This window comes from Centropristis striata, chromosome 1, assembly GCF_030273125.1.
Source record: "Centropristis striata isolate RG_2023a ecotype Rhode Island chromosome 1, C.striata_1.0, whole genome shotgun sequence".
Classification (NCBI taxonomy): Eukaryota; Metazoa; Chordata; class Actinopteri; order Perciformes; family Serranidae; genus Centropristis; species Centropristis striata.
The window spans coordinates 22139949-22155667 of NC_081517.1; the positions used below are offsets into that span (position 1 = coordinate 22139949).

Sequence of the window (15719 nt, forward strand, 5' to 3'; positions counted from 1 at the left end):
TGATGGCTTGTATAAATATATTACTGTGATTTTTTTTGCTTCAAACACAGTGCCAGTGTATTTTACAATCTCGTAAACTTTTTTTTCAAAATATTATTTTCGTATGTTTTTTTTTACATATTCTGGCAGTATTTAATATCCTCCAATATTCTCTAGGGTTGAAATTTGGAATTTAGTATTTTATTGAGTGCCCTATTAAGGGTTAAAAACCTCCTGAAGACCCAGCTCTTTAGAGAGGACCTTCTCTCCTAGCACCACACCACAACTCTACTCCTTAAAGAATCCTCACTAGCACTTATTGCTGCAGTAATAGCTCTTATTGCACTTGCTTTTTAATTTGCTTTGGTTAAAAGCATCAGCATAATGACTAAATGTAAATGTAATGTCCTCTTAGAATATAACCATCATTCATATGATTTTCAAACATGTTGGATAAATAGTAGTTAGATTCTCCTCTTCCTTGGTCAGAAATATTTCAGTTCATGTATTGGTCATCTTTACTTATTCATGGCCTTTCCAGTTAAAAATCTAAATCTTTTACTGTGTGTGTGCTTGTCAATGTAGGAAGCCCCGTATGTGATGCTGAAGAAGAATGCTGAGTTGTTTCAAGACAATGATCGTTATGAAGGTATGTTGAAAATTATTAAGATGACAAGGGAAGGGTTCTTTGGTTATTTTCAAAACATAATAATTAACTACAGATTTCATTTGTGTGAGTGTGTGTGTGTGTGTGTGTGTGTGTGTGTGTGTGTGTGTGTGTGTGTCTGTGTCTGTGTGTGTGTCTGTGTGTGTGTGTTCTTGTACTTCCTACATAGTGAGGACCACAACACGTTTTTAACCAACAGCGTGAGTGCATTTTTGCAAAGTGGGGACATTTCAGCCGGTCCTCACTTCTTTAATTAACTGAAACTGTATTGTGTGGTTACAAAACGAACTAAAATTATAGTAAAAATGTCCTTCATTTTCATCTTTGTCAACATTTTTCACACATAATGAAGATGGATCAGACAAAGGAAATTAAAACGAACTGAATTTGAAAACAAAAATTCACAACAAAATTGAAACTAAAACTAATGAAAAATCCAAAACTATTATAACCTTGCAATGAGGGCCCTCACAAAGATAGAAGTACAAGAATGTGTGTGTGTGTGTGTGTGTGTGTGTGTGTGTGTGTGTGTAATTATTTGATTCCGCTTGTAATTTTTAATTTAATTTACTTTTGCGTACTTGTTTGAGTTAATTTAGGATATAGAAAAGGGGCTTTAAAGTCATGTTTTTCCAGACCTTTATACAGGACACACAATGGACTGCTACATTTAAAGTAGCATCATCAGCAGCAGCAGTGTATTTCATACAATTGTTGCATACAATACACAAATGATGGTGTGGTAATGTACTGTTTTAAAATGTGCTGCATGTCACCATGTGTGTCATCATTATGCCCAGTAAGTCTTGATTGGGTATGCTTGTCTAACACTGCTGTATGTTTCTTCTTCTTTTTGATTGATGCTAGGATACTGTGTTGACCTGGCTGCAGAGATTGCAAAACACTGTGGTATACGCTACCAGCTAAGGATTGTGGGAGATGGCAAATACGGAGCAAGAGATGCAGAAACCAAGATCTGGAATGGTATGGTTGGAGAGCTGGTTTATGGGGTAAGATTTCATTGAAACACATGACATGATAGAAGTTTGGTAAAACAAGTGAAATTTTCCAAATGTATCAATGTGTCTAATCGCCTAGCAGGTTCAACTTTTAAATAGGACTGTTAATCAATTTTTAAAAAAGCCTGTCGCTTTTTAAAATGGATATTTGTCAATATTTACACTTTCTAAAAGGGCCTTGAAGGGGGTTATATTGTGGAGAGACGTTAGTTGTTTTATTTATTTATTTATTTATTTATTTATTTATTTATTTATTCATTCATTTATTTTTATTTTTATTTTTATTTTTATTTTTATTTTTATTTTTATTTTTTATTTTTATCTATTTTTAATTTCATTATTTGTGGATAAATATATACCGGTGCTCCTTCTTTTTCATGTATGTATTCATGTTTGCTATTATTATTCTTAACCTCTTTATTTGTTAAGAAATGATGTCTTCCATGCAACGACTATTTTATTTACTTATTGTATTGACCTTCCTTGAGTCAGTCTTTGAGTCAGAGGCTTAGTTTATTTTATGTTCTGTATGTGTGTAATAGAGGTACATGGAGGAGCACGGTGAGAGATGCTTGTAACCAGAAAGGGATTAGCACTGATGGTGATGGTGTTTGGTTGTTGTTGTTGTTGTTGTTGTTGTTGTTGTTGTTGTTGTTGTTGTTGTTGTTGGGGGGCGGGGGGTCGTATTTTTTATTTTATTATTGTACAATGAAAATGGAAAATAAAAAATGTTAATCACAAAAAAATAAAAAGGATATTTGTCTATAATGAGGAGAATCGTGGGTACCCATAGAACCATAGAACCCATTTTCATTCAGGGATCACTTAGAAAATGGCCTGCCCATTTTTCCTTTCCAAATGTTGGACTAACTTTGGAGCAGCTGAGCTTGACAAGGATAGCCTTCTCAACAGTGAAACATTTTATCATAGTTTCATGTTCAATTCATGTTGCATGTCTCTTTCTCCTCTTACCAACAGCCCACTCAACTCTGTTAAACACTCTCACTCTTTCTTTGTCTCCCCAACAGAAAGCAGACATAGCAGTTGCTCCTCTGACAATCACCCTTGTTCGTGAGGAAGTGATAGATTTCTCCAAACCTTTCATGTCTTTGGGAATCTCCATTATGATCAAGAAGCCACAGAAATCCAAACCTGGAGTATTCTCTTTTCTGGACCCACTGGCTTATGAGATCTGGATGTGCATTGTCTTCGCCTATATCGGAGTTAGTGTTGTGCTCTTTCTGGTAAGTCACTCATTTCATGTGTATAGAACCAGAACTCTCAGGTACTCTACTGTATCACCTTGGTTGTCAGAATTTCCCAGTGTGGGTGTGTTATATGCATGATGCATGTTTAATGCGATATAAACTTATTGTAGCTCCAAAAAATATTTAGATCCCAGTAATGCACATAACAACAGCTGATTTGCTTACAACTGAGGTGTATGTATTCCATGGGCGAAATTTAAAGATCACATGAAAATGTTGGAAAAAGATAATTTTCTAGATTTTTCTAGATCTTTTTAATTTTTCTAAAGCTTTTCTAGATATTTCTAGACTTTTGTCTCGATTTGTTTCCTAGTTTTTCCTAGAGCTTTTCTAGATTTTTCTTGATCTTTCTCTATATTTTTTTTAAAGCATTTCTAGATGTTTCTAGATCTTTTTCTGGATTTTCTAGATTGTTTTTCTTGAATCTAGAAATGCTTTAGGAAAAGAAAAATCTAGAAAATAATCAAGAAAAATCTATTAAAGCTCTAGAAAAACTAGGAAACAAATCGAGTAAAACGTCAAGAAATATCTAGAAAAGCTTTAGAAAAATTTAGAGAAGGATCTAGTAAAATCTAGAAGATGATATTGAAAAAAGAATCTAGAAATCTAGAGCTTTTCTAGATCATATTCTAGATTTTTCTTGAGCTTTTTCTTGATTTTTTTTCTAGTTTTTACAAGAGCATTTCTAGATAATTTTCTCGATTTTTCTAGATCCTTTTAATTTTTGCCTGCATTATAAATAATACCACAAGCATAGAAAAAACAACACATACATAACAATACAAAACAATACCCCCCCCCCCCCCCCTCCCAACAGACAGCACACGCTATACATACATACATAATAAAATAATCATAATGACCAAGACAATAATAATGACAATCTAGAAAGAAAGAAAGAAAAAGCACAGTTCTAGATCGTCAGTCCCCAATAGGCACTCATGATCACCAGTCAGAAAACAGTCTGCCCATCAACAGCAGATTTTTCAGATCTGCAGATTTATAATCAAGGAAGGGTGTCCAAACTATTAAGAACAATTCATCCTGACCCTTTACAGGTGATAGTAATCTTTCATGAGGGAGGATATCAAAGATCTCCCTGTGCCAAAGGGTGACACTAGGTGGAAGGATTTTGATCCAGTTTTTGAATATACACTTTGGAGCAACAGGAGTTTATCAAGGAGATTATGATGAGACGCAGAGGGAAGGCCTAGGAGGAGAACCCCAGGGTCTTTCTTCATTTTTATTTTTAATATCACACTGACTACCATTGAAATAAGTGACCAAAATCTGGAAATTAGTTTACAATCCCAAAAGTAATGGATATACGTCCCCCTTTCTAAATTGCACTTGGTACACAGAGTAGATATGGAGTGGTCAATTTTGTTTAAAATAACAGGAGTACAAGCATAGATTGTAATGCTCCATAGACAACACACCAAAAATCTAGCCCAATCTAATTATACTGTGTGTATATATATATATATATAAAGCAGACTGTGGTAAGTGCAATTACTGAGTTTGATTTTGTAGTATCATTATTTCTTTGAATTAAAGCAAAATTGAATCTAAAACTTTGTCACAAGATAAAACAGACGTCAAAGTGGAAAGTGTCTCCTCCCCACTGAAATCAAATGTATCTGAGCAAATTTAATGTCATAAATGTGTTCATACCATAATTATCTGTATGGGTTATTATATGTGGTGTTAAACAGTAACCCCGCCTCCTTTCAAAGATAGACTCCTGCGTCAGATGTAAATGTTCTTTTTGACCTTTCTATAGCTGCTCACTGACTCCTGCTCCATGACTTTTCATCAACTCCCAGTGGTTTTGTGAGTGGTTTTGGTCTGACTCACTCAGTCTCTTGTTCAGGAGCCTTTCTGTTTCACTGAATAGTGTTGCCTATAGCTGTCACTTCTGATAAGAGTTGACCAGGACTCTCATATGAAACAAGTATTTTGTACTGACAATGTCCTTTTACAAGCATGAGTATCATCAGAGTAAAATGTCTCAATAATGACATCACCAGCTGCCGGTTGTGGGGAAAACATGAAGTGGGTTATTTGCTAAGTGCAATGAAAACACATACATCCTATAATACAATGTTGCAATATTATAATTTCATTTAGCACACACTTTTGTGTGCCATGTGATTATTGTCTTGTGTGAGTGCCATGCAAGGTTATTATAGTTAACGAAATAACAAAAGGTAGAATTGAAAAAACATTTTTGTTAACTGAAATAAAAATAAAAACGAGAGTTTAAAAAAAAAAACAATAACTAACTGAAACTGTATTTTGTGGTTACAAAACTAACTAAAAATAACTAAAATTATAGTGAAAATGTCCTTTGTTTTCCTCTTTGTCAACTTTTTTTATACATATCTATTTCATCTATCTGGTTTAAACTTACTTACAAACTTATTGGGGCTGAGATAGATCAGATAAAGGAAATAAAGGAAACATTTATTGTGACCTTATTGAATCTGGCATCTAACAAATACCCCATTACAAAAAAACTTAAACTAACACTAAAACTAATGAAAACGAACACTAAAACTAAGCATTTTCCAAAAAATAAAAACAAATTAAAACTAACAAACTCACTCTAAAAACGAATCAAAACTAACTGAAATTGAAAACAAACAGGGGAACTACAATAGAGTTGAGAGAACTCATTTGAAGAGCATAGTGAGCAGGAGGAAGGAGTTCAGTTAGGCAGGAGCTCTTTCAGGAGACGTGCTCTCTGCTCACTACACTTGTTGTGGCTGATTAGACATCTTCAAAGCATTTATTTTAACCCATTCTTTAATAGAGACTCAGGTAAAATATACTGATTTATTAAATTTTTTAAAGGAAAATTAAATGTGCTAATTGTTAAGTTTCCTTAAAGAACGGACCCAAACGCAGACAGTTAGTGAAGAAACAAAAATAGTCTTTATTATCTCCAAGATAATTAGGGCAGGGTAGTAGACACAAGAGGAAATCCACAATGAAGCCAGGCCAGGGACGAAGGGACGGAAACAACGGACGGGAAGGGAACGGGGAAAAACTCCTGGAAACAAGGACACGGAAAAAACGTTAGTCCACGGAAAATAACTGAGAATGCACAAAATCATTTAGAGAAGCCACGACCGAGTATACCACTTGAGAGGTGTAACGTTCTGGCACTGAATGAATGGAGCGCTGAGGTAGATATACTGCAGGGTGCAGGGAGATGATTGTGGGGCGGAGTTGGGAAGCCACACCCCTGAACACACATACAGGGAAAAAATACAGACAGACACTGGGCCAACCAGAGGCCGTATCACTAAGACCTCGTTTACACGAAGGGAAAACGCAGATATTTCCATGTGATTTGGCCTCTCATTTACACGAAACCCCCGTTTTTAAAAACGATTATTTCTAAAAACTCCAGGCAAAGTGGAGAATTTGGAAAGCTCCGGTTATGTGTTCTCATGTCGACTCGGAGAAACAGGGTTTTAGGTTCTCACGCTCATTCTATCTAGTTGTTTTGAAAGGAACAGGAAGTCGCTTGTGTTATTTGTTGTTGTTGATTCTGAGGATTCTGATTGGCTTGCATGGCTTCATCCTTCTCCCTACACTGCTGCCCATAGGTTTGGCATAGTTAGAATGGTGCTCGACGATGTATTTATACGGGTTGGTGTAAATGACAGCTTTTTTGAAAACGGAGGGGGGGAAATATTTGTTTCTCTAAATACCCTGCTATGTATAAACGTGGCCTAATTCATTCAATTTATATGAATCTCAGCAAACAGCAACAAATGATCTTTAAAAAGTTTAAAAACCTTTAAAAGAGAGCTTGTTGCTGTCACTTTAATCACTGAGGAGTGAATACAGTAACATTTGTTGGGGTGTGCAAGGAGTGAGAAGGAGATGAAGACAGGGTCAAATGGTGTCATATACCTGGGGCTCTACACACGTTATTGTAGATCCCACAGCAGTTTACAAGAACATTGAGCCACAAGGATGTAAGGCACGGCAATGACCAATCACAACGTGGCAGGGCCGGTCTTGTAGTGAACTGCAGCGGATATCCAAAATGAGGTCCCCATGTCTCTCTGTGAGGTCGTAGAACCTCAGATTAGAACCTAGATTTTGGGTAATATTTCGAGAAAAAAGTTGCAAATTTACTAGATTAAAGTGGTAAATCTACAAGAAAAAAAGTCGCAGATTTAAGAGATTTAAAATGGCAACTCTGCACAAAAAAGTTGCATATTTACGAGAAAAAAGTGGGAAAAAAGCAACTTTTTTCTTGCAGATTCACCACTTTAAATCTCATAAATCTGCACATTTTTTTCTCATAGATATGCCACTTTAATCTGGTAAACTTTTTTCTCAAAATATTACCCCCCTCCCCCGGGTCTGTATGTTTTTTTAACACATTCTGGCAGTATGTAATATACTCCAATATTCTCTACGGTCGAAATTAGGAATTTGCAAGTATTTCAATGAGTGCCCTATTAAGGGTTAATAGCTTTGTTAATATGTGTAAGTGAACTAGATTTACCTTCCTTGCACAGTGTTAGTTCATTGATAGGCAGCACATATTGGGCAGCTGTATTATGACTACAGTGTGACTTGTTATGCTAGATAAAATTTCTATTTCTATATTTTTCTCTTTATTACAGTTTTCCTCATACATTTTAACCCGTCATACATGAAGATGACAACAAAAAAGCAAGGCATTGCTTCCTGGCTCTTGAAAATGACTTTACTGGTTGTTTAATTATGTTAGCATATTCGGTGTATACCTGTAATGGGAACAGTACACCAGTCATACCCAATGTATGCAACTCCAAGACTGTTTAAGGACCTCATGAAGAAATGTTCAATGCATGAAGTATAGCTTGCTGATCAGTTTCAGTAGGCTTGATGGATAGATATACTTGGTTGTGCTCAGCATAACAATGACATTAATGGAATGATTTGTATGATATCTACAAAAGGAAGCAAAAAAAATGTCCCAAGCACAGAACCTCATGGTCCACCATGACTTACATAAGTGTGCATGGAAGATTTATTGTTCACATGCCATACAAAGGGTGTGGTCAAAACAGTGAGTGGGTTTATGAACTCTCTGAGCAAATACAATCTAATAAGGAGATAAAAGCAGTACTAAGGCTATCATTATCAACATCCACATGAATATTAACCCATAAGAATCCAGACCCATTTATCCTTAAAAGAAAATTATGGGGGATATACCACAGACCAAGTGGACCACATCGAACACTTTTATTATGTCAAAGATCTGTGATGTGACATATATGTCACATTGGGCATTTATGGTATTTATTTTAATATAAATAAACTAGACACATTTTCTGCTTACAGAAACACAAATTTGTCTTTTTCTCTGCATCTCCACAGCATATATTAAAAACTTGTGACATTAATAGTTGTTTAACGACAAATTATTTTTCAGATTTGTTTTTATGTAACAAAATAAAAATAAATCAATAATAAATTAAAGCAAATAACAGACCCTAAAAGGTTTAAATGCAATACGGGACACCCTATTAACCGATTACAATTGTTAAATGGGTTTAAACTTGCAAAAAATAAGCTTTTTGAAATGAGCTACTTTTTCACATTTCTGTTTCCAGTCACAGCCACATGTTGGAGAAGTCACTTCTTGTCAAAGTCACATGACCACCACACCAGGGTGTTGAGTATGTGTCGCTGAGGGATTTAATGAGTAAAGGTGAAGCATAAAGCTGAATATGGGAGATTCCAGAAGATTTACAGTGTTTGTTGGTAGCCATGGTGACACGGGTGTCACCATGGCTTCTTATGGGTTAAAATCAACTAAAATAATTACCTTACCTTCTTAATATGGACGAGGAGCATGGAAAACTATAACTAATTAGCTGTAGAGATTTCTAGGTTATTTATTACTCCAGCCTAAAGACACGCAGGTTAGGTTAATGGATGACTCACCTACTGTCTGTAGGTGTGAATGTGAGCATCTCTATTTGACAGTCCTTTGATAAGGGGTCAACCCTGCCTCTCGTCCCAACTCAGAGGGGATCAGCTACAGCCCCAAAGCAACCCCAGTTAGGTTAATTGGTTACAGATTATGAATAAACTTTACAAGATATCTTATTTTAGGTTAAGGTTGGACGATGTGTCATCCACAACATCAGAACCCATTTTTTTTTTTTTTCGCAGCAGTTTGCTTTTGAAAAGGTGGCTTACTTCAGAAATGATGCTTGGTAGCCAGACTGCCTGCAGTCATATTAAAATAGCGACGTTTTGTTTGCAAATGAGTCGTTCGAAAGAACGAAGTGCTTAGGTGAACGAATCATATACTGTAAAAAAAAAAAGTCTGTAGATTTTACCATGAAAAACTGCTAAACCATGACAGTAAAAGAGCATAAAATGATAAATGGGTTAATTCAGTTTCAGTAACACCCTAAATGTAGATATCAGCAAAAACAATATTTTTTACACTTTAAAAAAAATACATTACTCTACTGTAAAATACACTGGCAATATAATGTAATATATTTATAAGCCATCACTGTAATTTTTTCATTTACTTTTTGTAAAAATACTTTTTCTCACTGTTAAATGTACTAAACACCATATCTCTAACAAGAATATACTTTAATATTTTATGGTAAAATCTTTAATGGCATCTTAAATGAGAAATCAACAGTGCTTATATAATTTTGCCGTAATATTAGAAAGAGTTCTACCGTATTTACTACGGTAAAGTTCTGGCAACCACAGCTGCCGTTTTTTTTACCGTAAAAACAAGTTTGTTTTTTTTTGGTTTTTTTTACATTGTACTGAGTCACTTCCTGAAAAGTTTAGTGCAACCTCGGATGAACTCCCATCCCGTCTGGTGTCTCTCTAGACCAGGGGTCTCAAACTCAAATTACCTGCGGGCCGCTGGAGGCAGTATCAAAAGGACCAGAAAAAGACACAAAATGACCAAAAAAAGACAAAATCACTAAAAAAGACACAAAATGACCAAAAAAGACACAAAACGACCAAAAAATACACAGAATTACCCAAAAAGACACAAAATGATTTAAAAAAGACACAAAATGAATTAAAGAAAGACACAAAATGACCAAAAAAGACACAGAATTACCAAAAAAGACGCAAAATTATTAAAAAAGACACAAAATTATTTTAAAAAGACACAAAATTACTCAAAAAAAAGTGTCATTCATATAAAACTCACATTAAACTTTCATATCAAGGTGTATGGAAGAATTATCCTATCTTTATTCAAGAGCGTAGATTTTCAGTTTGAGAGCATAATTTGTCTTTCTCGTGCTCAGATTTGTTCTCCTCTTGCTCACATTTTGCGCTCGCACTCAGATTTCTACTGCTTTCTTTCAAAATGTGTGCGTGCACTTAAAAACCACATGCTTGTGCTCACATTTCTTCTTCTTGGACACAAACATTTCGCTCGCACTCAAATATGTCCTGTGCGCGCTCAAATCTAAAGTCTACGCGCTCAGATCTCAACTCTGCGCTCTCAAAACTTTTGTGCTCGGACTCAGAACACGCACGTCCTCTCAGGTTGAGGTGTCTGCTCAGACTGAACGATGTCTCGCCCTGCGCTTAAAATAGTGTGTTTCACCAGCCAATAGGGAGACAGCTAGATTGTGGCCCCGTCTTAGGTGCGTTCCCTCGCCCTTTTGAGCGCTCCGGAGGGGCGGGTATATGGTCTGTTTGTAAAACTGCTTCTCTCTTAAAATAAACCAATTTACCATATTAGCCAGCTATTTGAATCGTCACCTATTTAAGACGCAGCATATTTATGTAGAATTAATCTTAAGTAGTCCTAAAAGAGTTATCGTAGTTTAGATTATATATATATTTTTTTTTAATTATTATTTGTATATATATATATATATATATATATATATATATATATATATTTTTTTTTTTTTAAGCAGTACACTCTCATCTGTTGCATTTTAAACCATGGGACGCCGGTTCGCATCCCATCCGCCACACTCTTGCTGCATGTGTTATTATGATTTAAAATTTTAATTGATAAATCAATGTAACAGTAATACAATCCGTGTAACCAGCTGATTCTCTTATTGAAACGTTTAACAAGAGATGATGGGTAAATAGACTTGGCTACGTGATTAAAAAGGTATAATGAAAAATATGATGATAATGATTTGATGATAACATTGGTGCGTGTAATGCAGTGTATCACCAACCTATTTACTTATCAACATATATAGCGGGCCTTCATTGTAACATGTACAACGAAAGTACAATAATTGGCAACGTATGATCTAACCAGCTGCAGGTAGGCACACATAATGATGCGCGAGCTGAAGGGAATCCCCGCTGACGTCACTTCATTCATAATGAGTTGCTGTCCCTAGTGCCGACAAAGGCCCGCTATATATGTTGATATGTAAGAGTGTCAATGATTACTGTGCTGTTATTGAAACTACTGTATATGATCGATGTTTTTTGAGTTGTAGCAACATTTAGCAATGAACTTACTTGAGGTCTTTGGCCATCCATCTCGTCTCCCATTCATTCGCTGCCGTGCTCCGAATCCTGCTCAAAGTCTTCTTCTTGTGAAAGCATTACCAACATTAGCCTAATTATGCGCCCCCTGGCTTTGACCGCATAAATAGGACGGTGATACACTGCATTACACGCACCAATGTTATCCTCAAATCATTATCATCATCATAGTGTATTTTTCATTATACCTTTTTAATCACGTAGCCAAGTCTATTTACCCATCATCTCTTGTTAAACGTTTCAATAAGAGAATCACCTGGTTACACGGATTGTATTACTGTTACATTAATTTATCAATTAAAATTTTAAATCATAATAACACATTAGAGAGCGGCGGATGGGATGCGAACCGGCGACCCATGGTTTAAAATGCAACAGATGAGAGTGTACTTCACCACTGGACTATCATAACACCACTGTACTGCTAAATATATATATATATATATATATATATATATATATATATATATCCAAATAATAATAAAAAAAAAAAAATATATATATATATATATATATAATCTAAACTACGATAACTCTTTTAGGACTACTTAAGATTAATTCTACATAAATATGCTGCGTCTTAAATAGGTGACAATTCAAATAGCTGGCTAATATGGTAAATTGGTGTATTTTAAGAGAGAAGCAGTTTTACAAACAGACCATATACCCGCCCCTCCAGAGCGTTTAAAAGGGCGAGGGAACGCGCCTAAGACGGGGCCACAATCTAGCTGTCTCCCTATTGGCTGGTGAAACACACTATTTTAAGCGCAGGGCGAGACATCGTTCAGTCTGAGCAGACACCTCAACCTGAGAGGACGTGCGTGTTCTGAGTCCGAGCACAAAAGTTTTGAGAGCGCAGAGTTGAGATCTGAGCACGTAGACTTTAGATTTGAGCGCGCGCAGGGCATATTTGAGTGCGAGCGAAATGTTTGTGTCCAAGAAGAAGAAATGTGAGCACAAGCATGTGGTTTTTAAGTGCATGCACACATTTTGAAAGAAAGCAGCAGAAATCTGAGTGCGAGCGCAAAATGTGAGCATGAGGAGAACAAATCTGAGCACGAGAAAGACAAATTATGCTCTCAAACTGAAAATCTACGCTCTTGAATAAAGATAGGATAATTCTTCCATAAAGGTGGGGGCCACAAAATATCGTCACGAGGGCCACAATTGGCCCGCAGGCCGCAAGTTTGAGACCCATGCTCAAGACCATATGTGGCAAGTAGTGTGAGCACGGAGTTGATCAAGTCAAACTGCCATTCCCCGTAGACATGGTCAGTCAGTGTTTCAGTTGGTATACTGAAGGTAGTAAAGTGAATGTGAGCCCCGATTGACTCTCTGCCTCAGCATCAGTCATTCAATAGATGTACTTTTACAGTGAACGGAGCCCTGAGAGAGTCGCAGTCGCTCAAGCTCCACCCCTCTCTCCCTCTCTCATGTCTCCAAGTAGGAAGTACTGCCAACTATTGTATTTAATAATAAGATGTTGTGAAATGATGATTGTTATAGCAGCTTTCAGTTTGCAAACTGTTGCTTTGTTAAACTATACTCTCAGCTCATTGGCTTATTCACAAACAGTCGTTCATGGTTTACTTAGTGAACGGCACTGAATGATCGGCCGTGTTTCAGCTCAGTGAGTACTGATCCGCAGTCATAGCTTCGGTTACAAACTGAATGATTCGATGAACGAACCTTTATTTTTTTAATAAACACATTTATAGTGATTTAATGCACTGAAAAGAACTGCTGTTCCCACCAAGATTTAAAAAAAAAAAAAGCTTTCCAGGCTTCATGTACTGTACATTTGACTTTTGCTTTAGTAAGTACAAAATAATACTTGTGTGTATTTTTTTTTTGTATGAAAACACATTTATTTAAGTAAGGCATGGGTATCCAAAAAAATCTAAGCAATAAATGATATTATTATCTTGTAGGTATCCAGATTCAGCCCCTATGAGTGGACTCTAGAGGAGCCAGAGGACGGAGCGTTGCCACTGACAACCGAATCCACCAATGAGTTTGGGATATTTAACTCCCTGTGGTTCTCTTTGGGCGCTTTCATGCGGCAGGGTTGTGACATCTCGCCAAGGTTGGTATGGCAGTTAAATCATGACTGCTCAAATTATTTTAGTATAAATGAATGCATTTCTGATACATCTTATCAGCTTGTCACTTGAAGAACACTCAATAAAGACCTGTTTGGAATATTTTACATGTTAACAGGTTATTTGGTATCAGGTGATATTATCATGACTGGCTATGAAAGGGGCATCCTGGAATCTATAACATCATTTAAAGATTCAGAGAATCCAGAGAAGTCTCTTCATGTAAGGGGCAAGGCTGAAAACCAACATTGGATGCTCGAAACCTTCAATCCCTCAGATGGCAATCCATTAAAAACTAACATGATTGTATAAAGGACATTACTACATGGGCCCAGGGACACCTGAGAAAACTGCTGGCTGTAAATAAAGTTTGTCACTGCATCTACAAATGCAAAGACTTTGTCAAATGTTAAGACTTGCAAACGCCATATGCCATCAACATCCAGGTGGCTTCAAGACATGCAACCACGCTAGTCTACTGCATAAATCAAGACTATCAATCCTGTTTCAGATCAAGGATGAAGAAAGGATCCTTGAATCAATGGTTGGCATGTGCCCCGCTGTCAACACCTAATCTGCTGGAGAGCTTGACTCGATTGTCCCCTTTCTGGATGTTGCTATAGACCTCTGGACCAATCTGGGAGCTAAGCCCAAGGTCCCTTGTTAGCTCCACGCCTAGGCTCAAGGAGCTTTGGACTGCTACCGGTAAGGGTAGACCATAGACTGTATATAAATAATGGAGGTAGTCATCGTGACACCACCCATTGGTTTGTGTCCCGTTGGAAGCATCGAGTTCAGCGTTACATTCGTCGCCATCTTGTGTCGCCATCTTGTTTCTGATACGGGGAGCAGACCATATTTGGACTGTTGAGGAGGAGAGGGATCTGATCACTGACTACAGCCTCTCTACACCTCAGCCTGACTAAGAGAAGCTGCTGCTAATTCATGTTAGCATTAACTGGAGCATTAACTGGGATGTTAGTTTTTGCTAGCAAAAAACAAAAACAAAATTTATGTTACTGACCTCAGAAAACTGAGCAGCGACTCCTTGGAGTGTCTGTTAGTCCAACCAAACACCGAACAAGACATTTTTACTGAACAAATTTTTACTGAAAATAAACTGTCATTAAGTGAAAATACAGTGTGAAAGGGTCAAAGTTATGAGACCAAACCGGTAAACATCCTCTTTTCTATCTATATAACGTTATATATAACTTTATTGATACGTTGCCATGGATATGCATGGCTCTGCTTCTCTCCTGATGACGGCTCCCCTTGTTAGTGACCTGTCAATCAAAGGTAGCCATGCCCCAAATCATACGATTCTTTATCTTCTATTTTCTTCTAAATGGGGCCATTATTTGAACTATTAACATCAGATTGTCTTGAAGAAGATTTTTTTTACTAGTGATTGAAACTATAGTGTTGTCCTAAAAAAAATTCTGAGGTAATAAATCAAGTTTTCTCATTTTGCACTGAAATGAATGGACAGATTTTTTTTTTGCAACCATCTTAGCGCCTCCTGCTGGAAATTTTGGTAGAATGCAGCTTAAGGCACTTCCTGGTTTGCCTCCCTGCTCAGACCCGGAGATTGCCCCCTGGGGTAGACACCCTCCCACTAACCAATAGGTTTTACCTTCTAGATGAGCAGGATATCCCCCCACTCGCCCATCACTGTAGCCCCTCATCCTCTGTGGAGTCTGATGACCCCTTGTCATGAGCTTCACTCCCCATAGCTGTTTTCAAGCTGCCCATCTCTCCTGTGGAGTCTGTCATGGCAACGTTGCTCTCACGTCCTGTATTCATGACCAGGCTGTGTGCAGTTCAGCCCCCGCCCTGTAACCAGCAGGGAGCCTCTCTGATGGGAAGGACCACACTGCAGTGGTCTGCGGCAGTGACACTTCATCTTCTGCTGGTGATCGCCACTCACTGGATGCTGTGTGTGCTCTCTGTTGTCAAGACAGAGCCCAGCCTTCACCCCTGCAGTCACTCATCTCACCATCATTGCCACAGCCCCTGATATTCATCAGAAGAGTAGTAATCCACGTGGGAACTAGTGACACAGCCCGTCAACAGTCCAAGTTGACCAAATCCGATTCTAGCCATTTTTTTTTTTTAAAGCTGCTATATCCTCAAAGCTGCC

General features: G+C 37.2%; 1 protein-coding gene across 4 annotated transcripts in view; it reads left to right on the forward strand.

Moving 5' to 3' along the window:
• The window catches only part of LOC131973026 (glutamate receptor 2-like), a 100650-nt gene that overhangs the window by 47157 nt on the left and 37774 nt on the right, over window positions 1-15719 (forward strand). For all 4 annotated transcript variants that reach the window (XM_059334881.1, XM_059334886.1, XM_059334865.1 and 1 more), the window contains exons 11-14: window positions 565-628; window positions 1514-1656; window positions 2694-2909; window positions 13406-13560. In XM_059334881.1, coding sequence (XP_059190864.1) covers window positions 565-628; window positions 1514-1656; window positions 2694-2909; window positions 13406-13560 — 578 coding nt within the window. The remainder of the gene's footprint in view (window positions 1-564; window positions 629-1513; window positions 1657-2693; window positions 2910-13405; window positions 13561-15719) is intronic.